The sequence below is a fragment of the Elephantulus edwardii genome, unplaced genomic scaffold (genome assembly GCF_000299155.1).
Source record: "Elephantulus edwardii isolate Elephantulus edwardi_28Jun2011 unplaced genomic scaffold, EleEdw1.0 scaffold00087, whole genome shotgun sequence".
Classification (NCBI taxonomy): domain Eukaryota; kingdom Metazoa; phylum Chordata; class Mammalia; order Macroscelidea; family Macroscelididae; genus Elephantulus; species Elephantulus edwardii.
This window is the reverse complement of record NW_006399837.1, coordinates 1,021,347-1,048,720: the sequence shown is the minus strand read 5'-3', so window position 1 is coordinate 1,048,720 and position 27,374 is coordinate 1,021,347. Positions and strand designations below refer to the sequence as shown.

At 43.8% G+C, this 27,374-nt stretch overlaps 1 protein-coding gene across 1 annotated transcript; it reads right to left on the bottom strand.

Moving 5' to 3' along the window:
* Nucleotides 1-23,562: 23,562 nt before the first annotated feature.
* On the bottom strand, nt 23,563-24,056 carry LOC102868944 (uncharacterized histidine-rich protein DDB_G0274557-like). The gene is made up of 2 exons (XM_006890311.1): nt 23,962-24,056; nt 23,563-23,749 (listed from the first exon to the last, which is right to left on the bottom strand). The coding sequence occupies exons 1-2, from the start codon at nt 24,054-24,056 to the stop codon at nt 23,563-23,565; spliced, it is 282 nt and encodes a 93-aa protein (XP_006890373.1).
* Nucleotides 24,057-27,374: the final 3,318 nt, after the last annotated feature.

Below are 27,374 nucleotides of genomic sequence, written 5' to 3'. Positions count from 1 at the left end.
TGTATGAGTTCTTGTACGTAGCCATTAAAGTACTACAAACATCTTTTCAGTGACTGGGTATACATCTGAGAGCTAGACAATGAATAAGTATGACAGAAGTAGAATTGATGGCTTTGAACTGTGGTATTGGGGAAAGTACAGGATGTCCCGTGGACTTCCAAGGGAACAAACAGATATGTCTTGGAGATGGTGCAGGCAAAAATGATAAAGCTTCACCTCGCATATTTTGGGCATGTTGCTTAGGAAAGGCTATTCCTTGGAGAGGAACATTAGGCTTGGAAAGATGGAGGGATGGTGAAGGAGACAAAGACTTTCAACCAGATGAATTGACACAATTACTGCAGCAATGGGCTTGAGCATGTTAGAGATGAAGAAGATGGTACGAGACGGTACACGGTTCAGACCTGTTGTTCACTAGGAGTCATACTTGGCATCACAGTACCTAACAACAACCCTAACACAAACAATGACAGATTCCTAGTTTCCAAGGAATGTGGTGTTTTGTGAGTTCTTGCACCTACCAAGAAAGTCCCATAGACAAATATGCTTTTACTCTATCTAGCACAGCCCCACATGACCTCAGTACAAGCCTCTCACACACGCAGTTCAATTCATTGCTGTCTAGCCGAACCACCTCATAGCTGATCCTCCAGTGGGTTTTCCGAGGCTGCAATCACACAGGAGGAGACTGCCCATCTTTACCCGGTGGGGAGGATAGTCAAATTGAACCGCCCACCTTCAGGCTGACAGCACAATTCTTGACGCACTAGGCCACACAAACAAAGCAATGGCAGCAACAGACTTCAAGTACCTTATTAAGATTGACCCCCTCCCCAACTGATACAGGGAGTCTCCGTATGCTTATTCCCAAGCATACTGCCTATGATTCTATAAAAGAGGTGGTCCTATTATCGTAAAAATAGAAGGGTAACTAGTAAAACATGTATGGGACCCAAGAGAAAAAGGGATGGAAGCAGTGGGGTGAAGATGGGTGGGGTGAAACCACAGGGTTACACAGTTTAGTGGGTGGAGGGGGAAGTGATGGAAATAGGAAGGGTCCAGTAGGGACCTGAAAAGACAATGCTGATTGATTTTATAAAACATAATGCATGGGGATGATTGTACGAAACACAGTAAGAACGAAAAATAGTGTGAAACACAATGTATACAAATTTTGTGAGCAAACCCATATAAAATTTTAAAAACTTTTTTTAGAAAAAAGAAACAAAGAAATGAAAAAAAAGTTGATTCCCTTTTGGGGGATCTGTTACAGATACTGCAGCACGTTTTTAAAATACCTTCAGTAATAGCTTAACTGTGGCCTTTGTGTGAGAGAATGGAGGTTTGGAAACAATGGAAATCTTTGGGAGCCAAGTTTAGAGGATAACTTGGGAGATGAAGCTGAGAAATATCCTTCTGCATCAAAAATGGAGAGCACAGGTCACCTCATCTTTCAGTCAGGCCCACGCTCATCTGGCTCCCAGGTCTCTGGAACGAGAATAGTCATTCCCTTTGTACTCTCCTATGCATTCTGGAATCTACACGCACCATCTGCCTCGTGCTTTGCGGCTCTGAGAATGGCAAGCAATTACGGCCACTTGTTTGTTTTGTTTCTTTATTTGGCCCCTTGTCTGAACAGAGATGCATAATCCAGTGTTTTTCGCCTTGTGAGTTCTCATGAGGCCATTCATGTTTCTGTTGCCAGCTATTGTCCTGAATTCAGAAGACTATCCCCAAATCACACATTCACATCTTTAATTGAGCCGAAACCATTCTAATACTTCCCGTCCATTCCCCCCCCCCATCCCCCCTGCTCCCCTGCACACATCTCTCTGCCTCTTTCTCTGGCTTTGATCCCAGGGTACGAAGCATTTGGGTTTTTTTAACATTATTCCTGTTATTCAGTAGTCAGCTTGCAATTTTCTTTCCATCAGGTAGCACGTAATTGGCTTAACACAACTTATTCAGGGAGGCAGAGGTGTGTTCTTTGAAGACTTAAATTATCCTCCTGGCTGGTCTCTTCACATTGCTGGGATTTTGTGCTGACTTCTACTAACCAGAACATGGGACAAAAGAGAGAAGTTTGATACCATGTTATGTGAGAGTATTTTAACTGCAGCTGTCTAACCATAGCTGGACCTCTGGTGGTGAAAACAGTGAAGTGTTTAGTTAGTACCTAAAAAGTTGATCTATCCAGAGGCCCCAAGAAAGCCACGATGATCTATCTCCTTAGGATTATCAATGTCATGGAACACAGTTCTACTCTGAAACTCGTGGACTCACCAAGAGCTGGAAGAAACTCAAGACAGCAGACAATGGTAGTAGTTGTTGTTAAGTGCCATCAAATCAAGCATCACTCACAGCGACCCTATTTAACAAAAGGCCTGAACTCTGTTCCATAACTATTGTCGCTTCTCTATGTTCATAGAGTTTCCAGAGGCATGTGGTTTTAGGAAGTGGATGCCACTCCTGCTTCCAAATCTGAATCCATTTGGGAGGTCCACCAAACACTGACCATGATGGGTCATCATTATGGAATTTGACACACCAGTGGCACTGCTGTCAGCATCACAGGAACCCCAAGTTACTTCAGTACAGCAAACTGACAGACAATGCGATAGCACTTAGAAGAATGTTCATCCAAACACCATTAACACCAGCAAATGCATACTATCTGCTCATACCTGATTGGGGGTGGGGGGGGAACCAAAAAAAAAAAAACCCAGCCTAACAGTCCACACCCTACCCTCACCAAGACAAGAGAAACCATCTTCCAGAATCCAAATACTTCAAACATAGCCTCCAAACTGGAGACTTAGTTGAGTCCAACTGCCTTTTAAATACAAAGCCCACCCACCAGGTCCTGGTTGACTCTAAACCAAGAAGCTGCCAACCCACAGCTCACTGTTAACTAGATCCAGCCAATCCAATCAGCTCACACCCTGAGATTTTGAATGGGGAAAAATCCAACAAACCACAACTAGTCCACACCCAACCCTCACCAAGACAAGAGACACCATCTTCCAGGTGTCATCAAATCAATTACAACTCATAGCGACCCTATGAACAATATTTCAGAACCTTGCCCTACCCTGTGTCTCATCAACTCTGTTATGCTCAAGCCCAATGGTAGAGCCTCTGTGTCAACCCATCTTCTTGAAGGTCTTCCTCTTTTTCTTTGACCCTTCACCTTTCCTAGCATGATATCTTTTTGCAGGGACAGATCCTTCCAGAAAACATATAGAAAGTATGTGAGATCAAGTTTTATCATCCTTGCCTCAAAGAAGCATCCTGGTTGCATTTCCTCCAAGACAGATTTGTTTGTTCCTTTGTCAGTCTGTGTATATTCAGTACTCTTCTCCAGCAACCCAATTCAAAGGCATTAATTCTTCTTCTGACATCTTGATTCATTTCCAACTTCCAATGCATACAAAGTAATTGAAAAGGCTATGGCTTGGATCAGGTGCCCCTTAGTTTTCAAACTGACATTTTTGCTCTTTAGCACTTTGGAGAGGTCCTTGACAGTAGATTTTCCTAATACAAAATATCTTTAGATTTCTTGACTGCTGTTATCCTGAATGTTGACTGCAGATCCAAGGAAGATTAAATTGTTGACAACTTCAATCTTTTTCTCCACTTATCACAATTGTTACCAAATGGCACAATAGTGAGAAATTCTATTTTTCTTGCTATTGAAATGAAATCCATATTGAAGAAATGGTCTTTAACCTTCTGTATCAAAGTGTTTCAAATCTTCTTCACTTTCAGCAAATACGGTATCTACATAGCACTGTTTTGTTGATGAATCTTCCTCCAATCTTGATGTAACATTCTTCTTTAGAGAGTCCATCTTTTCAAAGATTTGCTCTGCATACAAATTAAGTAGGTATGGAGAAAGTATTCAACCCTGACATAAACCTTTCCTGATTTCAAACCATGCAGTGTTCACTTTTTCTGTTCAGAAAACAGCTTCTTGATCTAGGTATACACTTCATACAATCACAATTAAGTGTTCTAGGATTCTCATTCTTCTCAATGTTATCCTTAATTTGTTATGATCCACACGGTCAAATGCCTTTGCACAGTCAATAAAATACAAACAGCTTTCTGGTAACCTCTGCTTTCAGCCAAGATCCATCTGATATCGTCAATGATGTCCTTGCTGCCATAGTTTCTTCTGAATTCAGCTTGAATTTCTGAAGTTCACTGCCAAGGTACTGTTTTAGCTGCTTTTTCCTAGTCTTCAGCAAGATTTAACTTATACATTGTTCAATAGTTTTCACACTGTGTTGAATAATTTTTTGGGGGGAATAGGAACAAATATAGGTCTCTTTCAGTCAGTTGGCCAGGTAGCTAGCATCCAAATTTCTTGTCCTACACTAGTGAGCACATCCAGGGTTTCATTTTTTTGTTGAAATAACTCAGTTGGTTTTTCATCAATTCTTGGAGCCTTATTTTTTTTTGCCAATGCTTTCCCTGCTGCTTGAACTTCCTCCTTCATCATTATTGATTCTTGATCATATTACACTTTCTGAAATGGTTCTATGTCAAGCAGTTCTTTTTGGAACAGTGACTGTACTCCTTCTGTGTTCTCTTGATGCTTTCTGCCCGTAGAATCGTTCAATATTGAAGCTCAAGTCTTGAATTTGTTTTTCAGTTCTTCCAGTTTGAGAAACACCAAGCACGTTCTTCGCTTTTAATTTTCTAATCCTATTTCTTTGCATATTTAGTTGCAATACTTTGCTTTGTCTTCTCAAGCTGCTCTTTGAAATCATCTGTGCATCTCTTCACATCAGCATTTCTTCCCTTTGTTTTGTGCTCTCTACATTCTAGTGCAATATTCAGTCTGTTCTGATATCCATTCTGGCCTTGTCTTTCTCCCTCCCCTGTCTTTGTAACGACCTTTTGCTTTCTTCATGGATGATCAGGTAGTAAATAAAACCAAAGATTGTCAGGGCAAGAGGAGAATGGTGAGATCATCACTTCTTAGTGGCTCCAAAGCTCTTCTTGCATTTTGAACCTCATTACAGACTGAACTTTTCAAAATCCTAGAATATTAAACAAACAAAGGGAGGAGGGGGTCTCAGGAGAGCTTAAATTTTCAGATTGGCTTGAATGGTTTCATGATTTACAATCTCTGCACCTCCTCAGCCAACCTCTGGGTGTGCATTACAGTTTAAAAATAGAGGCATTTCACTAACTGGGAAACTGGGTCCCAGCAAGACTCAGCTAGCACATGATAGAACAGAGCACGAGACAGAGCCCACACTTCACGTTTCCTATTAGCATGTGGAGTTGTAAGCCTGGCATCTGCAGCACAGGATTGTTGTTGTCATGTGTCATCAAGTCACCTGTAACTCATAGTGACCCTGTGTACAACAGCCCTAAATCCTGCTCTATCTTGTACCAATCTTAGTGTCTCTGACACACCTATCCGTATTACTCCAGTGACTGAATCAATCCATCTCATCTAGAGTCTTCCTCTCCTGCACTGTCCCTTCACCCTCCCAAGCATGATGTCCTTCTCCAAGGACTGGTCCCGCCTTGCAACATGTCCAAAGTATGTCAGATGAAGCTTCAGAATCCTTGACTCCAAGGAGCAGCCTGGTCTCATCCTCTCTAAGGTGAACTTGTTTGTTCTCCTAGCAGTCCATGGTACATTCAATACTCTTCTCCACCACCACAGCTCAAAGGCAGCACTGGATAGATGGTTGAAAAACAACAGGTTTGGGAATCTAGCTTCTGAGAGGTCTGGTCCTGGGGTGAGGACTTGCAGTCAACATTTTAAAATAAATTTTCTACGGGTCCAATGGACATCCATTCAGGAACCATTCCTCTGTACCACCCTAGTCCTCTGGGACCAAGAACCAAAGAGCAACTGAAGGTTCCTTGAGTTTGGGAGGGCGATGAGGGAAGAGCTCAACCACAGGGAGAGAAGCACTTTCATTTGCTCTTGTAATTAAGATTTCTTGGAATGGTATGTTCCAGGTTTTACAACTAGATAAGCATTTGACACTGCTGTTGTTGTTGTTGTTGTTGTTGTTGTTGTTGTTGTTGTTGTTAAGTGCCGTCAAGTCAACTATGACTCATAGTGACCCTATAAAAAACAAATCTGAACCCTGCCCTACTCATCCTCAATTTCTAACACACTAGAGCCCACTGTTCGGTCACTGTGTGAATACATCTCATTAAGGGTTTTCCCCTCCTTCGCTGACCCTCCACCTTTTACAAGCATGATGTCTTTTTCCAAGGACTGGCCCCACACAGCATGCTCAAAGTATGTGAGATGAAGCTCCTTGACCTTTTCCTCCAAGGAACACCTGATTGCACGTACTCCTAGACAGACTTGTTTGTCCTGTTGGCAGTCCATAGGATGTTCAGCAATCTCCTCTAATGCTATAGCTCAAAGCCATCAATTATTCTGCTATCGTCCTTACTCAATGTCCAACTTTCAAATACATAGTAACTAAATCAAAAGATCACAGTTTGGATCAGGTGCACCTTAGTTTTCAAACAGACACCTTTGCTCTTCAGCAGTTTGGAGTGGTCCCTTTCCCAGTGCAATAGACGTTTTGGTTTCCTGAATGCTGGTGCCAAGCAAGACTGTGGATCCAAGCAAGAGGAAGTAATTGACAATTTCTATCTCTTCTCCATTCATCATGATGTTGCCCATTGGTCCAGGGATGAGAAATTTTGTTTTCTAGATGTTGAGATGTAACTCATACTGAAGACTATGGTCTCTGATGCTCTACAGCAAGCATATCAAGTCCTTTCAAGTCCTCCTCATTTTCAGCAAGCAAGGTTGTGTCACCTGATAATGCAGATTGTTGATTATTTGAATACTGGGGAGAAAAACTGTAGTTTAAACAAATTTTCATGCATCTCCCAAGACATAAATAACTACTGCTTTCAGAAAGGTCACAGCTTTGAGAACCCTATTCTCCACATATGGAGTCACCATGCATTGGAATAGACTCAGTAGTAGCTACACACAAGAAGAATAAACTAGAACGAATTGTAACTAGGGCCAAATATTAATTAGTAGGGTATATGACATGTTATTGTTGTTGTTATGTGCCGTCTCTTGCGACTCATAGTGACCCTATGTACAACAGCTTTAAACTCTGCTCTGTCCTGTGCCAATCTCATTGTCTCCGACACACTCATCCCGATTGCCCCAGTCACCCTAACAATCCACATCCCAGAGGGCCTTCCCCTCCTATGCCTGCCCTCCACCCTCCCAAACATGATGTCCTTCTCTAAGGACCGGTCTCTCCTTACAACATGACCAAAGTATGTCAGATGAAGTCTCAGAATCCTTGCCTCCAAGGAGCAGCCTGGTTTAACCCTCTCCAAGATGAATCTTTGTTTTCTTAGCAGTTCATGGTACCCTCAGCACTCTTCTCCAACACCAAAGCTCAAATGTATCAATTCTCCTTCTATCCACCCTGGTCATTGTCCAGCTCTCTGATGCATAACAAGTGATTGCAAAGACCATGGCCTGTACCAGACGCACCTTGGTCTCCAGAGACACACCGTTGCTCTTCAGTACTTTAAGAGGTCCCTAACAGCAGACTTTCCCATCGCAATATGTCTTTTAATTTCCTGGCTGCTGGTGCCAAGAGTGTTGATTGTGGAGCCAAGCAAACTAAAGCTGTGAACAATCACAATCTCTTCACCATCCATCCTGATGCTGCCAATTGGCCCAATGGTGAGTATCTTTGTCTTCTTGACATTGAGCCTCAATCCGTATTGAAGGCTGCAGTCCCTGACCCTCAGCAGCAAGCGCTTCAGGTCCTCCTCAGTTTCACCAAGCAGGGTTGTGTCATCTGCATAACGCAGATTGTTGATAGATCTTCCACCAATCCTGATGCTGCATTTCTCCTCATAGAGCCCAGCCTCCCGCATGATCTGTTCTGAATAGGTTGAAAAGGTATGGAGACAGGATACATCCTTGGTGTACGCCCTTCCCAATTTTGAACCATGCAGTGTTTCCTTGCTCTGTTCTGATGACTGCCTCTTGGTTCAAGTATAGGTTTCTCACTAGCACAATCAAGTGACTTACCCAAGGGAATTTACCTTAGAAATTACCACTCCAAGGGAATTTGACCAAGGCTTTGTATTCCCATATATTTTCTTGGCATTTTATAGGCACAACACTCAACAGGATCTTAAAATTGATCACTTCCTGCCTTTCCTAAAGTACCTTTGTACACACTGGGTTGTTCTCAATCTGTTCATCAACTCAAAATATGGGTGAGATAAGCCTTGTTTTCTCTATTCTACAGACAATACAAATGAGACTCACAGAGCAATGGCATACGGAGGTAACGCAGCTACTAGCAGAAAGCAGGTCCAGCTCTGAAACCAAATCTTGGATTCTGAATACAATATACCTCCTTAATATATCAAAAACTAATCCATATTACCAGTGCCTCCTCTTTTCTGCTTACTCCAGCATAATCACAAATGGTGTTATAAAATGAAAAACTCAATAACTCTAATAGCTATTAAAAAAAAACACCCCACTATTGAAGTTTACAGTCAGGATCTCATGATATTTATTCTAATGTCCTCATTTACCACCTCACTATCATTGTAAAATGAAAGCCATTCAACAGAATTGTGTCCTTTAACTTTCTGAAATCAATTTCTACTTGGATTACGAAGCACAGTTGTAGTGGGTTACAACTCCAAAATGGGAAGAGCTTACACCACAAATTATTCATCAACAGCAACAATAAAAAGCCAATATTTATTTGAACTTTAAAAGGAAATAGAATTTGTTTGAGATCGAAATAAAAGGAAAATCTCCTCAAGGAAATGTGAGCATTTCATACTTGGGTTGCATTCAAGGAGCCAAGTTAGCTGTGGATGGGGTAATTTGATGATTTTTCCTCTCATCATGAACAATTTCGCATCAATGAACTAACGGATGATGTTGCAATTCAATTTTATTATTACGCTGACTGAAGTCATTGTTCCAGGCCCAAGATTTATTATTTCAATCACATGGATGTTGCTATCATCTATCTCATTCTTTTTAGACATCAGAGGGAGGCTGAGTCTTATAATAAATTCAACGCAAATAATTTTATCTTTGTCCTTTTTTCCCTGAGAAATAACCTCTAAACCTTTGACATTTCCCTAGTGATTAGAGCCTTTATACAATTTAGCACCCCGTAGAAGTGCCCTAGCCTGTAGGCGTTATGCAGCTAACCCACACACAGTGTTTTTCTGTGGTTCAAATCCACCAGCTGCTCCACTGGAGAAGACGGGCAATTTCCTCCTTTACTACATACTGGAGAGTCAATCACCACTGGAGGGTCAGCTATGAGTTGCTTCCAACTTAATGGCAATGTGTTTGAGTTTTTTAGTTTCTATCTCTGACAAGGGCACTCTGGTAGCATAGCATGTTATATGTTGGACTGCTACCCAAAATGTCAATAGTTCTAATCCACCAGCTGCTTGCTCTGTGGAAGAGAGATGGGCAGTGTCCTCTCACAAAGATTTACAACTTGGAATCCCAATGGAGGGTCGTTATCAATCCAAACCAACTCAAGAACAGTAGGTTTGGGGGACCAGTCCATGGCGAGGGACATCATGCTTGGTAGGGTGGAGGGATGACGCAGGAGGGGAAGGCCCTCTATGAGGTGGATTGATTCATTGACTGGGATAATTGGGATGGGTGTATCGGAGATGGTGCAATTGGCACAGGACAGAGCAGAGTTTAGGGCTGTTGTACATAGGGTCGCTATGAATCACAAGCGACTCGGTGGCACATAACAACAACAACACCACCTCTGAGATAGAACCCAGGGGACAGAGTGTAAAATATATGTGGGCTGCTAACCGAAAGATTCAAATTTCAAATCCACAAGTTTCTCTACAGGAAAAAGATGGCCCATCTCCTCTCAGCAACCTGATGGAGGGTCTCTGCGAGTTGGATTCAGCAGCACTGGGTTTGGAATTGTCGGTATATGTCTGAGGGCTCCAAACTATACCTGAGGGTTTATGCTAATGAGGGGGCAGCTGGGTTCAGACTTGCCAGGCCGAAAAGATCTACCACATGATATCAACCATGTGATGCCAGTCGACTCCAAGGGTAGAGGGCTGGAGGTTGAGTTCAAATAGGTGGGCAATGATTCCTAGGCTCCCTATAAGTGAAATCAGCAATGTTCACCTTCAAAAAGTTGTACAAATCAGATGTCAGAATCTTGTCTCATCAATTAATAGTTTCCAGGCCCCTTTAGTAAATCTCTCCAGTTCTACTTCCACTCCCCTTTCTCCCAATATTTGCTCTGTATCTGTATTTAACTAATCCCTTTAAAAATAGTTAAGAGGAGCTTGTGCCTCTCAATATTCAAATGCACTATAAAGCTACAATACTCCTAGTCCTCACTTTGGGAGCTCTGGCAGCTGACTGGTAAGGAGGTGCACTGTCAACCCAAAGGAATGCAGTTTGAATCCACCAGCTGATCCATCAGAAAATAGATGGGCAATCTCTTCTCATGTGATTTTACTGCCTCCGAAAACTCAACAATACCTAACAGCAGTTGCTCACTGATTGACTATTCCTGTTAGCCAACATCTTGCATTTATGGAAATAGTAAAAAAATCTACTGTTGTTACATTAACAATGTACATCTGGTAGAAACAATTACCAAAGTTTGCATCAAAAGTAACACTACCTATGACAGTGTCAGTTATGTATCCACTTGTCTATGCCATGATTCTCCGGGTTTAACAGGTAACAACGATATTTGACTGTTGCATAAAGATGCAGTCATCCTCCATTCTGTGATCTGATGTGGTCATCTTCCATTTTCCTATAACATCATTTTTTCACAAAATGACCTTTGTAATCGGACCATGTTGGTAACTGAAAAGTGCATGTAAAGTAATATGTCAGAGATTCAAGGATAAACAAATAGATATCAATATCCAGTTCGTTTCCTTCTTGGTGGTGCAATTTTCTGTATGTGTGTGTGTGTGTGGTGTCTGTCTGTCTCTGTGTGTGTCTGTGTGTGTGTGTGTGTGTTTGTCTCTGTCTCTCTCTGTGTATGTGTCTCTGTCTCTCTGTCTCTATTTGTGTCTGTGTGTGTGTGTTTCTCTCTCTGTCTCTTTCTCTCTTTCTCTGTGTGTGTGTCTCTGTCTCTCTGTCTCTGACTCTGTCTTTCTCTCAGTCATGCTCATGCATACACATGAGCTACAAAAAAACAAGTTTGGTGTGCTGCATAACATATCAGAGAGCTAAACAAAAGGTCAGTGGTTCAAAAACTACCTATGACTCTAAGAAAGATGTCTTTTTCTCCCACAAAGATTTACTGAAACACAAAGAAACCAACATGATGGTGTTAGATTTTGGTCTGAATATTTAACACTTAGAACAAGTCATGACCTAGGCATACATTTAATGAATGCTTGCTGAGCAAAGGAATCATGAGTGAGATTCTTATTTCACAGAAAGAGGAACACTCTATGCATAATTAAAGAAGGGAAAGTAAATTCAAAGGAATAACTGGGACAAGGAGGACAGGCTGAGGAAACAGAAGAGCAAATACAAAGGGAGCTGCTTCATGCTGTTGCTGTTATTTCTGTTTAATGTTATCCTTTTCTGTTACCATTATTATTGTTGTTGCTATGTGCCATCAAGTTGTTTGCAACTCATAGTGACTCTATGCACAACAGCTCCGAATCCTGCTCTATCTTGAGCCAATTTCATTGTCTCCAACACATCTACCCCTATTACCTCAGTCACGGAGTCAATCCATCTCATCCAACGTCTTCCTCTCCTGTGCTGTCCCTCTATCCTTCCAAGCATGATGTCTCTCTCTCTGAGGACTGGTTCTTCCTGGCAACATGCCCAAAGTATGTGAGACAGAGCTTCAAAATCCTTGCCTCCAAGGAGCAGCTTGGTTTCCCCCTCTCGAGGACAGACATTAGTTCTCTTAGCTGTCCCTGGTACGCTCAATACCCTTCTCTAGCACAACTCAAAGGCATCAATTCTTCTTTGACCATTTTTAGTCACTGTCCAGCTTTCTGATGCATAGCAAATAACTGTGAAGACCATGGCCTGGATCAGGCAGATCTTAGTCTCTAGACTGACATCATTGGTCTTCAGTACTTTGAAGAGGTCCTTGACAGCACATTTTCCCAGTGCAATTCATGTTTTTATTTCCTGGCTGTTGGTACCAAGAGTGCTGAATGTGGAGCCAAGCAAGCGGAAGATGTTAACAATCTCAGTCTCTTCTATATCTATCATGATGCTGCCAATTGGTCCAGTAGTGAGAATGTTTGTTTTCTTGATGTTTAGCTTCAATCCTTATTGAAGGCTGCAGTCCTTCACCTTCTACAGCAAACATCTCAGGTCCTCTTTGGTTTCAGCAAGCAAGTTTGAGTCATCTACATAATGCAAGTTGTTGATGAGTCTTCTGCTAATGCTGATGCCACATTTCTCCTCATAAAGCCCAGCCTCCTAGATAAAAAGGTCATTACAAAGATGGAGGAAGAAGTAAAGACCAAAATAGATGTCAGAAGAGACTCTATTGTACTAGCATGCCAAGAAGCCAAAGCAAAGGGAGGAAGTCAAGACGTGAAGGAGCTGAACAGAAGATTTCAATGGGCAGCACTGGAAGACAAAGTATTAAAATGAAATCTGCCAAGAGCTGGAGTTGGAAAAGCAAAAGGGATGAACTCGCCAGGCATTTCTTAAGCTGCAGGAACTGAATAATAAATTCAGGCCTCGAGTTACAATACTTAAGGATGCTGTGGGCAGAATATTAAATGATCCAGGAAACATCAAAAGAAGATGGAAGGAGTACGCAGAGTCACTATACCAAAAATAATTGGCTGATACAGAAGAATTTCATGAACAACACATGATCAAGAGGCAACTGTGATGAAGGAGGACGTTCAGGCTACTCTAAAGGAATTGACAAAAAACAAGGCCCCAGGAATTGATGGAATACCAGTCGACATATTTCAACAAACAGATGCTGCCAGGATGTACTCACCCAGTTGTGCCAAGAAATCAGGAGGACAAACACCTAGCCAACTGATTGGAAGAGATCCATATTTATTCTCATTCAAAAAAAAAAAAGGTGATCTGACAAAATGTAGAAATTATCAAACAATATCATTAATATCACATGCAAGCAAGACCCTAAAGCAAATTATCCAAAAAAGACTGGAGCAGCACATCAACAGAGAACTTCCATATGTGCAGGCTGGGTTTAGAAGAATGTTTGTTTAGAAGAGGCCGTGGCAATAGAGATATTAGAGCCAATGTTAGATGGATCTTGGCTGAAAGCAGAGAGTACAAAGGAAATGTCTGTGTTTCATTGACTGCCAAGACATTTGACTATGTGAATCACAACAAACTGTGGCTGACTTTGAGAAGAATGAGAATCCCGGAACACTTAATTGTGCTCATGTGAAACCTATACTTGGACCAGGAGACAGCCGTCAGAACAGAACAAGGAAACATTGCATGTTTCAAAATCAGGAAAGGCATATGCCAGGGATGTATCCTGTCCGGGGGCCCAGCTCTTCAGTGTATGTGTTGTGTTCTCATCCTCACCTCGCCCTGCCAGCATCCAACTTAGTTCCCTCTCCATGCCCCTCCAGTGTCTCCCATCCCCTGTCCCCAGCCAACTCTGGTTTGATAAAATATTACCCTTTTTGGTTTTCACTAGTCTTCAGTAAAATCACAGGTTAACAAAATGTATGCAAATATACCATTTTGCATGAGATACACCACATATGGAGATGCGAGATTCTGGGATTCCAGGAACATTTTGTTTTAATTTTTATAACAGATATCCACGTATTCTGAATATATTACCTTGACTCAGGAATCCTAAGATTCCTTCTACAAAAATAATGGGACACATTTTTAAAGATACACAATATGTACTCCGGGATAACTTATAAGAGTGAAAAATGGACAATAACCCAATGTCCATCAATAGAGGACTGGTTAGATAGTGGGTATCCATACAATTAGAGTCTCTGCAAACATCAGCAATAGGGCTTGGCTTTGCAGACATTGTCATGGAAAAATGGCCACAAAATATTGGGAATATTGGTAAATGATCAAAGCAGCTTACAAGACATAGTATGCATAGTATATTATTTTCTAGACTATGAAGATGTTTGCATAGAAAGGAAAAAAAGAGGCTGGAAGGATACCTACCATGATTAACTCTGCAATGTGACCTTTTCTCCAATTTGACAATTACTTACAACTAAAGAAATTGTTTTCTTTTTTTTTTTTAAATGTATGTAAATACACTATTGGGTATTTTGTAAAATATATTTTTTTCTTCATTTACCATATAATTTTTTCCTGTTGATTATAAAAGCAAAATCTTGCTGAAGAGCATCCAAAAATGAGTAGAACATCGACAGAGAACTGTCAGAAATAGAAGCTGTGGCACTAAGGATATCATTGGGGTGTTCAGTGGATTTTGGCTGCAAGTTGAGAGTAACCCAGGGACATCTAGTTGTGTTTTATTGACTGTGCAAAGGCATTTGACTATGTGGATCACAACAAACTGTGGCTAACATTGAGAAATATAGGAATGCCAGAACACTTAATTGTGTTCACATGAAACCTATTATCGAGACCAAGAATCCATTGTCTGACAGAGCAAGAGAACATTGCATGATTCAAAATCAAGAAAGGAGTGTCTCAGGAATGCTTCCTTTCCCCATAACTTTTCAATCTATAGGCTAAATAGATCGTTCAAGAGTTTGGACTTTATGAAGAAGAAAGTGGCATCAGAATTGGAGGAAGACTCATCAACACCTACATTATGCAGATGTCACAACCTTGCTCACTGAGGAGAACTCGAAGCACCTGCTGCAGAAGATCAAGGACTGCAGTCTTTAATATGGATTGCAACTCAACATCAGGAAAACAAAGATCTTCACCACTGGGCCAACAGGTAGCATCATAATAGATGGAGAAAAGATTGAGGTTAATTATTTCATCTTGCTCTGATCCACAATTAGCACCCTTGGCACCAGTCAAAAGATATCAAAAGATGAGTTGCCTTGGGAAAAATCTGTGGTCAAGGATTTCTCTAGAGTGCTAAAGAGCACTGAATGAGGTCAGTCTAAAGATTAAAGTGCACCTGATCCAAGCCATAGTCTTCTCAATTGGCTGCTATGCATCTGAGAGCCAGATAATGACTAAGAATGACACAGAAGAATGATGCCTTTCAACTGTGGGGCTGAAGAAGAGTATTGAGCATACCACAGACTGTGAAGAGAACGAACAGGCCTGTCCTGGTGTGAGTGAAACCAGGTTGCTCCTTAGAGGCAAGGATTTTGAAGCTTCGTCTAACGTACTTTGGGCATGTGTCCAGGAGGAGCCAGTCCTGGGAGAGGGACATTATGTTTGAAAGAGTAGAGGGTCAGCACAAGAGAAGAAAACCCTGGCTGAGCTGGATCGACAGCAATGACTGTGGCAATGAGGTCAGATGTGTCAGAGATGGTGATGTTGGCTCAGACTCAGGCAAGTTTCAGAGCTTTTGTTCACAGGGTCACTCACTGTGAGTTGCAGTCACTGTGTGACTGTGTAGATGGCACATAACAACAACATCCACCATACAATAAGTGCCTTACGTTTTGCAAGGTATTGTTGACATTATAGGAAGATTCAAATATAGGTTCAGGGCCATTTTTAAGACCAAAAAGAATAGTTCCTTTCTATCCAATGCAGTATGCCTTGAAACATCCATAAATAATACTTTTCAAATTTAGATTAAAATATTTGCAAGGTAATTGAAGGGGAGAAAGTCACAGTTTAGAAGAGCTGCAAGGACTAACCCACTTAGTTGGGAAGAAGCAACTACAGGCAAGGAAAGTAACAGCTTTACTGTATTCAGAGGGGCAGCCCCAGGAGAAAAAAGAAAAAATACCTGGCTTCTTATCACTCACACGAACTCCTCCCTGGGAAATCTTTACTTTACGGTTATTACTTCAGCCAGCTCTTCTGAACAGTGTGTGGGTGGGCTGGGACCAGGAGACGCCCCTCCACCCATACTCACCCCCTCCACCCATACTCACCACCCACCCCCCTAAGCAAGGTTCCTTTAGAGAACTGGTCCACAGGCCTATGAGGGAAAAATCCATTTCTGGGAGCGGTTGTTGTTAGGTGCTATCGAGTCAAGTATGATTCATAGCAACCCTATGAACAACAAACCTGAATCCTGTCCTGTCCTTAGCCAGCCTCACCATCTGATCCATGCAAGCCCATTGCTGCAGTCACCATGTCAATCCATCTCAAAGGGGGATCTTCCTCTCCATCTGGGGGTGGAGAGTGAAATATAAGACGGAAAGAGGGCTCATGTACTTTCCCCCTTCTGTTGGTACAACATCCCCAAGGTCATTCTCTAGGGTTCAAAGGTGTTAAGCATTGAATTACGACTCTATACCTGTAGCTCCAATCCCTTCTTGGAGTATGCTTTTTCTAGGTCGTATCAGTGCAGGGCATGCATGTCCTAAATCTAATTGCTTTTGAGATCTAAAAAAAGAGCACATGAGATACCAAGAACAGCAAGTACAAACCAGGGAAGAGTGGAGATTGTAGGAGGGGAACTGAGGCCCACCAAGAAGAAGCATCGAGAAGTAAGACAAGGATTTCTCCCTGGAGCTGACAGAGTCCTTTCCTCTGTGGCCCCTCTCTCATCACTGAGTTAGAAGCAACCCACAGCTGACTTTGCCGTGAGTTTCTGAGGCTATAAATTACACAGGAGAGCACGGTCCACCTTTGCTCACAAAGTCACCAGTGGATTCAAATTGCCACGAGAGGTTCATCCTCTAGGTCAGCTGTGCCACTGTCCACAGACTACACCCCCGGAGCTCCCTCACTCTAGAGCCAGTGCCCCAGATGCAGATTTCCAGCCTCCAAAAGTAGAAAAAGATAAATTTCTGCTCATTAAAGCCACCCACTCGTGGTATTTCTGTTCTGGCAATACAAAGAAACAAAAGGGTGGAAAATTCTCCCAGATAAGCTGTTAAATCCTTTCTTTGGCTAGAAACCCTACCTTAGAGGAGGGGAGGAGGGGGCGGTCCCTATTCTTTCCTTTGGACACAAAGTCATGGCGGAACTGTATGAAGAGCAGCAATTGGTTTCACAAACACAACAGATCTAAGAAACAAAACCATCATACACTCATATGTTCCACTGACTTGATGTGGTTATAAAAGTGGAATAGCCTCAGGGTGTAAGCCTGGTTTCTGAGATCATGGGTCCTATGACAATAAAATTCCCCCTCTAACAGTTTAGGCCCAGGTATATGGAAAACACTTCACTTGCATAGTTTTTCCCCAGTGTAGTAAAAGTTTTATTTCATCCACGATAGAGCCCGTTTTCTCCCAGAATGAGATATGAACGGTTTAATAAGGGAGTGGTTAGCAAGAACAGGAACACCTGGAGTCATGGGGAAGGGCACCTTCCATGGGTTTCCTATGACTCAGCCCAGAAACAAGCCTGGAAACTGTGGCCAATTTGTGACCCCAGAGCTAACCCCTGTCACATACGCCAGCAATCCTCATTCACTCTGACAAAGGTATAAGAAAGTATCGAACCAAAAGAGGACTGTTAAACTTCCCTTTATGAGTCCCTTTCCTACCTTAGCCACCCAGAACCCTTCCCCGATAAAAACCTCCTCTCTGGGAATGCCCTTATGTCAGACATTTACCCTTAGTGAGAATTCAAGTATCCACTCTTTCAAGGCATTTTCATTTTCAGCCTTCTACGACTCGACGGCACCTAACAATAATAACAACTACAATATAGAGAGAGCTAAGTTGGCCTAGTGGACAGAAAGTTATGCTACCAAGGCCAAGGTGGGTGATTTTAATCTGCTGCCCTCAGGCCTGGTTCATATTGCTTTTCTGTCAAACATTCATCTAGGTGGTATAGCACTGGTCTGTGCATTGCTATACAGAGGTAACTCGTGGTTGCTGTGATGCTAAACACTGTGACACTGATGTGTCTAATATGATAATGGTTACCCATCGTGGACAGTGTTTGCTGGAGCTTCCCGATTAAAACAAGCCTGGAAGCAGGAGTGGCATCCACTTCTGAAATGGCTTGCCTCCGGAAACTCTATGAACAGTGCTCAGGCCTTTCGTTCACAGGGTCACTATGAGTCATCTATGACTCGACGGCACCTAACAACAACAGTTTTCAGTTACTTCACACACATGTGGAAGTAAGACTCATCAGAAGGAAGTCCACTTTCAAGTCATCTCTTCAGGTGTTCACCTCACACAGAGGCCTGTTACCTTTGGTTGTTAGCTGTCATCATGATAGCTGTGACTTAGAGCAGCCTTGCACACAACAGAGCACAATGTTGCCTAGTCCAAGGTCATTGTCACACAATTGATACACTTGAGCCCATTGTCATCAGCTGCTGATCAATCCATTTCATTGAAGATTTCCCTCGTTTTCACTGACTCTCTGCTTTACCACCCAGGGTGCGCTTTCCTAGGGACTGGTCTTTGCCAATGACACGGTCAAAATCAGCAAGTTCAAGCCTTGCACCTTCACTGCTAAGGACCCCTCTGATTGTTTTCCTCCTAAGATAGATGCATTCATTCTTCTTACAGTCTGTGGTATGTTCAATATTTTCACCATCACCAACGGTTGAATGTATTAATTCTGACTTAGGTTTTGATTATTCAACTTCCTGGTGAATAGGGGCAGTTAAAAAAGCCTTGAGTCAGGCACCACTTAGTGATCAAAGAGACACCTGGGCGTTTTCAAGTTCTCACGAGGCCTCTGTCAGTAGATTTGCCCAGTGCAACACTTTGATTGCACTGAAAGAAGATTGCTGCTTCTTTGAATATTGGCTGTTGATCCAAATAGAATCAAATCAGTGAGAACTTCAAATTCTCCTCCAGCCAGAAGAAATGTCAGCTGGATGGCAATTGAGTATTGCTTCCTATAATTCCCTTCCTTATAAGACCGGTCATTGGAGATTGGGAACCCATCTGGAATGGAAACATCGAGCATGAGAAAACAGAGTCTCACTAACTGAAGAATAGACTCAAAATAGCACAGTCACCTGTAACTTTCAGTGACGGCTTGCATATTTACAATTCTTTTAATTACACTTGAAATGGCAAAGATCAGGAATAGACGTCAGAATATGAATTGAAATTAATGATCATTTGTTAATGAAGTGAAGAGTCATTCATCATTTTATTAGGACTAATTCCTAATGCCATATGGAACCTTTTACAATGGAACACATCTTGATTCTCATTAGAATATTAAGATTTGCATTAATAAAATGCAGAGAACAGAGTAACTCAAGAAAATTTTCTTATTAGATATTTGTAACAACCCATTCCTATCATCAATTAGATATATGTCAGTAAGGTTGAACAGAGTGTGTCTACACCTGACCCCCTCTTCATGCATTCATTCATTGGCTCAATCACTTATTCAACCAATGTTTGTTGATAGCCAAGAACCTCGGTAGATGTCAAGATACAATGAGGAACAAGGACACACACAATTCTGCCTTTTTGAGTCTTAAAGTTTAAGCCTTATAGTAAGGAGTTGCACTGGCAACCCAATGATATGTGGAACGGATGCATAAGCTATTCCATGGGAGAAGGATGGGCAATCTCCTTCTATGCAATTAACTGCCTCTGAAAACCTGCTGGAGGGCCAGCTAGGGGTTGGTTCCAACTCAACAGTACACACCAGCAACAATCAACTAATTATACTCACAAATGTAAAGAGTCGCACCAGTGAAAAGTGACAAGTATGTGCAAAGGCCCTGTGACAGCTAGATGCTGTGTGCCCTGAAGGGTGTGGGTCAGGCCCAGGGATCCAAGCTGGGGACCCTGCAATTTTGGCTACAGCCATTTTCTCTGAGACCCCAGTTGGACATGGGGTGGGGACTGCACTGCTAGGAAAACAAAGCAAATACAATCCAACAGTGACGAGCTCAATATTTTTATCCTTCCACAAATGTTTTTGTCTGGGGTACAGTACAGAGAATGGCCTGTTGTTGTTGTTGTTGTTAATGTGCTATTGAGTCTACTGTGACTTACAGAGGCCCTATGAGCAATGGATCTGAAATCCTGTCCTATCCTGAGCCAGGAAAGGAAAGGGTAATGATGGGATTGTTTAGAAGATGGTGTCTCTGGACTAAGACAGGTCTACATTAGGAAAATTGTGTGAGGTTTTCGTGTACAATATGTAGATACTTGAACAAATCGGTAACATCACATCATGCTACACAATTTGTCCCCTTATTTCCCCACTCCCATCCCGCAAGGAGCTAGACACCCAAAGAGGATGCCAAATTACAAAAGGGCGGTACCAACCATTAACAGGCAAGCTGCTAATCAACAGGTTGAAGGTTCAAGCCTACCTAAAGGCATCCCAGGTGAGAGGCCTGCAATCAAGTACCCAATGATACTCTGGACAATGTTTCACTCTGACCCACACGAGGTCACCATGAATTGTAACCAACTAGACGCAGCTTTTGAGACTGATGAAGACGTCAGGCAAGGGGAGGGAATAGACTTGACTTTCTTTCCAGCACCGTCTGACGGTGGGCAGATTCCCCGCCCCACCTCCTTTTTTTTTTAATTAATTTATTTATTTTTCATTTCAATGAACATCTACAGAGATTTTGGAATTCCATTCATTCATTGTTGCACCTTTCTCCCAGCCCCCCTCCACCCTCCAACCCCCCACCCCCGTTTACTCCTCTCCTTGAAAAGCAAAAGAAAAACTCCTTCACTGGTACACAATACCCCCCGCACACGCCCCAACCCCACCCCTACCCCAAATATAATCCACTCTGCAACCCTCATTCCGTACTCTTATGATAAACATAATGTCCTAAAATATAACACTTTTGAACTATTCTTTCCCTCATAGACTTTAATGCAGTAAACATAATTTATCCAGTTTTTCTCAGTCTTACCCCCTCCCCCACCCCTCCTCTTTTAAGTTGGAAAGCTGCAGACTCCAGCACCTTGTCAGGTACAGAAGCAGGACTGAAACTGGTCAGCCTCCCAGCTCCTCCTGTTTAGAGGAGTGAAAGGAGTCAAGCTCAGTAACAGAGGGGAGACTCTTTCCCTGACACCAGACAGCACCAGAAATGAGTAGAGAGGGGAAACTTGCAGACGTTAAATAATGATGTGACTGTCAGGGTCGAAGGCTTGCCCAAAGCTGATCCACAGGCAGTCAGCAACTCCCTGAACAATGTCCCCTCTACAAACAATCCACCTCTCTCCCTCTCTCTCTTCCTCTCTCTCTCCTCATTCTCTCTCACACACACATACATACACAAACCTGTACCATATGCACATGTGCACACACACTCAGATAAACATAGACACACCTTCGCATCTGCACTCACAGCGGGGTCAACATGAAGACACACTAAAGATTCATTACTTTATACCCATAAAGAGCTCTAGAGACCAAGTCTGGAGGGAGCTGCTCTTCTAGCCCAAAAGCCAAGCCTCGCTAGGGGGCTTGACTCCCCCAGCAGGGCCCTCTCCTCCCATGCGGTTGACAGCCTTGGAAATCCCCATGAGGGTCAGTTACGGTCCCCACTGCATGGCCATGAAGCCTTCTGCACCCGCTGCCCCCGGCACTGGTTCTCTGACTCATACCGACCACTGGATTTCTTTCCGTGGCTGGAAATCTTCACAAGCGGAGACTGCTCATCTTCCTCCCATGCAGCAGCTGATGGACTCGAACTGCTTACCTTTCAGTTGGCAGCCTAACATGTTCCACACTGCACCACCACACTGCCCTATGCCCACTCGCTTTCCTCAATACCTCCTTCCTTAATACACTCTAAACGCCCCTCACTTGCCCACCCCACTCCCCTTCATCCTTTTCTGTGGTTTCTGCTGTGGTGACAAAATCCCAAAGGTACTGTCTCCCAGAAGTGACAGCTGTGTGGGAGAACGACTTGAGAGTTAGGGCCGGTGGCCTCGTGGGTAGGGAGCTGGACTCACTGCGAGCCCACAGGTAACGTCTCTCTGCCAGTTCAAATCCACCACCAGCTCTGAGGGAGAAAGACGGGCAATCTCCTCCTGTGCAGTTTATAGCTTCTAACCACCTGCCGGACAGTCGGCTGTGAGTCAGTTCTGACTCCATGGCAATGAGTTTGAGTGGCCCAAGGGAAGCTCTCTTCCCCTAAAAGATGAAGCTTGCAGAAGCCGAGCTGATATAAAGGATCAGGACAGACTGACAGACACAGCACCAGGAGCCTCTGGGGACTAACAACTTATCCTTCTCACCCTCTGGCCTGGTTCGTCAAGAGTGCCTTGGAGACAGTCTGAGGTTCCTCCTTGTCAAATAGAGAGCAGAAATGAGTGATTCAAAATTGAGTAGTTGAGCCCTGGAAGGAATATCCCAGGGACGGGAGATCAATCTGCTGTCCCCAGAGTGGGCCCAGCCATTAGCAGGCTCAAGAGGAATTTTAAGGCCATGCTTATTACAGGCTCAGAGCCTGTTTGATGCTCTGGAGTGGGGAAACGTTCCCTCTGTGCGTGTCACTATGTCCTGTGTGTCTATGTCTCTCTGGCAATGTAAACATCAGGAACAGAAGGGGAGAGCCAGGCCAGGGCCCAGCCAAGCAGCACTTGCTGCAGACAATACACCACAGCGCCAAGACAAACACACTCGGACGATATCGCCAATTTATAACACACTGGAACCAAGCAAAACAAGTAACAATTAAGGCCTAGAAATCTTAAAATGAATCACCTTTCTGTACACAAACTGAACGCTGCTATTAAAAGGCCATCAACTGGGACGAATATATGAAACATAACAATGAAACCCTTCTTATGTGAAGAATTACTGAATAATTACCAGGAAAGGGGACATTAATGTGCAGAGTCTGTAAGTTTTGAATGCTAGGCCTTGCTTTTGCAGAAAACAGTGGTGCTGTCAAAACGTCTCTGCAGAATCATTATGTCATCACGATTACTTCATCAGGGGAGGGACAAGGGTACAGCAGGCCCTCAAATCCCATTTTCCATATGGGACAACTGAGGCAGAGACTGCTGAAGTGGGATGACTTGGTCATGTTGCTCAACAGAAAAGGTAAGATTTCTAACAAGCATGCGGTTAGAGGTGAAGTCAGAGGGCTGACGGTGATGAGTGTGAATGCATTGGTGGTGAAGAGATACAATGCATGGGAACCAAAATCTGCTTTCTTCCTGGTATCATGGCAAACCTCTAAGGCAAAGGAGTGGATGATGGAGTAGGAATAGTGGTGGTGTAGAAGGTGGTGGGTGGCAGAGATGGTGATGGTAAAGGAAGTGAGAATGGTGGTGGTGTAGAAGGTGGTGGTGGAGGTAGTGTGGTCACAGAGAGAGAGGTGGAGCTGGCAGTGATGGTATCAGAGGATATGGTGGTTGTGAAGGTGGGAACAGTGGTGGTGGTGGAGGTGATACTAGATGTAGTGGTAATAGTGAAGGAGGTGGTGGTAGTGGTGACAGAAATATTGGCAATGAAGGAGTGGTAGAGGTAGTAGTGGTGGTCATGGTATACTAGTAGTGTTGGTGGTGGGACTGGAAGTGGTGGTGGTGGCACCAGTAGTGGTAGTAACGGTACCGGTAGTGGTGGTCATGGTACCAGTAGTGGTGGTTGCTGTACCAGTAGTGGTGGTGGTGGTGGTACCAGTAGTGGTGGTCATGGTACTGGTAATGGTGGTCATAGTACCAGTTGTGGTGGTTGCTGTACCATTAGTGGTGGTGGACTCAAAGTGGTGGTGGTAGTACCAGTAGTGGTCATGGTACCAGTAGTGGTGGTCACTGTACTGGTAGTGGTGGTGGTAAGACTGGTAGTGGTGGTGATGGTGGTACCAGTAGGGGTGGTTGTGGTACCGGTAATGGTGGTCATAGTACCAGCAGTGGTGGTCATGGTACCAGTAGTGGTGGTCCTAGTACTGGTAGTGGTGGTGGGACTGGTAGAGGTGGTGGTGGGACTGGAAGTGGCAATAGGTGTCAGAGAAGAAGGTGATGGTGAAGGAGGTGGGAGTCATGGTGGTCATGGTGGAGGAGATATTGGAGACGGCAGTAGTTGTGAAGGACCTGAAGGTGGGGGTGATGGATTCAGAAAGGATGGTTGAGAGATAGCAGTGGTAAGAAAGGAGGTAGTGAAGGGCACAGTGGGAGTGAGAATAGGAGAGGTGACAGCAGGAATCGTGGGAGCAGTGGTGTGTTTGCCAACTTACTAGACCATTAGTGGTTTTCTTAGTGAGTCTCCCCTCAGCAACAGGAGAGGAGGGGAGGGGAAAAGGAGGGGAACCATGCGTGACAAGCAAGCAGTACTCCTCCAGCTCTTAGGAAAAACTGCAAAAATAATAAATAACACATTAAGTCAAGTCTTCAAACTTGTTTGTCTCGTTCCCAGGCTTCCCGTGGTGGGTGGTTCCTCAGCTTGGAACACACTCCCACCTCATCCTCCTAACCCACTGCCCTTAGGTTGATTCCAAAGCCTAGCGGCCCTTCCCAGGATTTATGGTCCTCCCGGGCTGTAAATCTTTACCAAAAAATGTCTGTCTCAATATTCTCTCCTGGAACGGCTGGTGAATTCAACCTGAATAATTAAATGATGGCCTCCAGTCCGCTGGATGCCCAAGCACACGGGGTGGGACCAAGGCCTGGCCACTCTGCATGTGGACTGAGATGTTTCACACTCCGTGGAGGCAAAGGAAGTCTGGTCAGATCCCTTGGGAAATCACTGTTTAGCCTCTGCTCTATTTCCTCCCTCCATCTCTTCCTCCTCCTGTGGATGGCAGGGAGGGGAGAATAAACAGGAAAAGATGTCAGCAAAAATGAAAAGAGAAAAAGAAATCTAGTCCATAGAGGGCTGCGTAGCTTACCCAAGGATGTGTGTCTCCAGTAGTTCAAATCCTCCAGTGACTCCACAGGAGAAAGATGGACAGTCCCCTCCCTGTTAAGATTTACAGCCTCACAAATTCGATTGAGGGTCACTACACGTTGGAATTGACTCAAAGGTAAGTGAGTGAAGGGCCGCTCTAAAGGTGAAAGGGAACAGAGAGCAAGAATCCAGCTGGGAAAGATACCCACTCAAAGGGCCCTCCCACGGCCGAAAGAGCATGGCACCAGGTGTCCAAGACTATAGAAGACTCCCCTGGCCTATAGAGACCCCCTGGCCCTGACCTTGAAGTCTATATCCCAAGACAGAGGCTTCTAGGTATAGAAGCAAGAAAAGGGGTTTGTTGTTGTTGTTGTTAGGTGCCATTGAGCTAAGCAGGGCCCATAGCGACCCTATGAACAAATGATCTGAATCCTGGCCTATCCTGTGCCATCTTCACACTTTCTGGCACTCACACCCATGGCTGCAAGTCACTTTAACAACCCACTTGGTTAAGGGTCTTTCTCTCCTTGGCCGACCCTCCACCTTTCCAAGCATGATGTCCCTCTCCAAGGAATAGCCTCTCCTAGCAACATGCCCAAAGTATGTGAGACGAAAGTTTATTGAAGATCAGTAAAAGGGCTTGACTTATCTCTAATTTATATGTTTTCCTCTCCTGCTGTTGCTAGGCTGGGTGAAATGTTCTTAAAAAGTGGTGAAGTAAAAGTGCAAGAATGTTGATATCAGACAGGCACGGGCTGAAATTCCAGGCCTACCATATTCTAGCTGTGCGATCCTGGTCAAGTTGCTCACCTTCTCATGGTCTCAGTTATCTTAATTATGAACCAAACAAGCAAAACCCAATGTCCTCACATCCATGCAAACTTAAGAGCACCCCTATAGGGGCAGAAGTATCCTGCAGAATTCCCAATGCTGCAAACCTTTCCTGAAGTAGACTGCCTCCCCTTTACCCCATGGAGAGGATGGTGGGTTGGACCTTGGAGAGGATGGTGAGTCTGAACTGCCGCCAACGTTTCAGTTGGTGGTTGAATGCTTAATCCACTGTACCACTAGGGCTCCTTCAGTTAGGGCCCCGATAAATATGTGTACTTATATTCCCTGGTGCCCAACCTCTTGTTGCCAATATCTCTCCCCTGTACGACTGTCTCCTCTGACGGCATAGTGCATCATGTGTTGGTCTGCTAAACAAAGGTCAGAGGTTTGGATCCACAAATAGCTCCATGGAAGAAAGATACATAGTCTCTTCCCACAAGGGTTCCAAGTTTCAGAACCCCAGTGGAGGGCTGTAAGGAGAATCAAGTCAACTGCAGTGGGGTGGGGTAGATTATGATGGCATAAAAATGTCCACGGCAGCAAAGCAAAGAGAGGGCCCCAATAATACTGCACAGCACAGGTCCTCAGAGCTGAGAATAACAGCTTTACATGGGTCTGTGAAGTCAGCCTGAAGTGGGTTCAGATTCATTTCTATTATCCGCATAATCTTGGGCAGGTAGGTGTACTGTACTGTGTCCTATTACTGCTATAATAAATTACCATCAATTTAGTGGCTTAAAACCACTCAAACTTACTATCTTACATTTCTGAAGAAAGAAAGGAAAGAGGAAGGAAGAGTGAAGGAGCACAGGAGAGGGGAACAGAAAAAGAAAGGAAACTCAGCCTCTCTGTCCTCTGTCTAAATAAGGTTGACAGGGCAGCGTCTCCAAGACATATGGTATCTTGGTATCTCGTTGCAAACTGAAGAGTCACCCTACCAGGACAGGCATTTACAGAGGAAATTGGCTGAGGGGTCAGGAGGGGAAGACCTCAAGGCACAGTCTGTTTGGATTGTCATTGTGGCAGCTGCAGAAGTCTGTTTACAGGAGCTTGCTGGAGCCGAGCATATGGGGCTGTTCAGGTGGTGCAGCGGTTCAGGTCTGGAAGGTTCTTCACATCTCACCTTCTGTGGGGTGGGAAGTGAGGAGCACAGGTTCATTGAGGAGCAGCAGGCAAAGGTGTCATGAGTTCAAACACTGAGGTAATTTGCATGGTAATTTACACTGCAACCCTTTGTCCCCCTGTCATGCCGAAGAAGCAAGCTCCTAAAAGCTGAGGGAAAGCAGCTCAAATGTTTACAGCCCCCCCACCCCGTGTCAGACTGTGATTTCTACCCCAGGGCGTGCTGAGCCCACAGAAGGGGGCTGGCAAGGGCGAGGGCTCTCTTGCTGTGGTGGGTGGGGGCTGTTTGACACATCATTCACTGGGAAGCTGAAAGACCAGTTGGTTACAGTTACCACCAAGCTACACTGTCAGAAAACTTCCCAGTTGTTGTTGTTGTTGTTGTTGTTGTTATGTACCTTCTAGTAGGAACCAACCCACAGCTGACCCTCTGGTGGGTTTTCAGAGACAGTTAATGACAAGGGAGGAGATTGCCCATCCCTCTGCTGGTGGATTCAAACCATGTGCCTTCTTCAGGACTGCA

Excerpts from the sequence above, each read along its gene's own strand:
- LOC102868944 (XM_006890311.1), bottom strand. The coding sequence starts at position 24,056 with ATGACTCCCACCTCCTTCACCATCACCTTCTTCTCTGACACCTATTGC. Across the intron at positions 23,750-23,961 it reads CAGTCCCACCACCACTACCA|CAACCACCACAACTGGTACT; the intron begins GTACTAGGACCA and ends CTAATGGTACAG.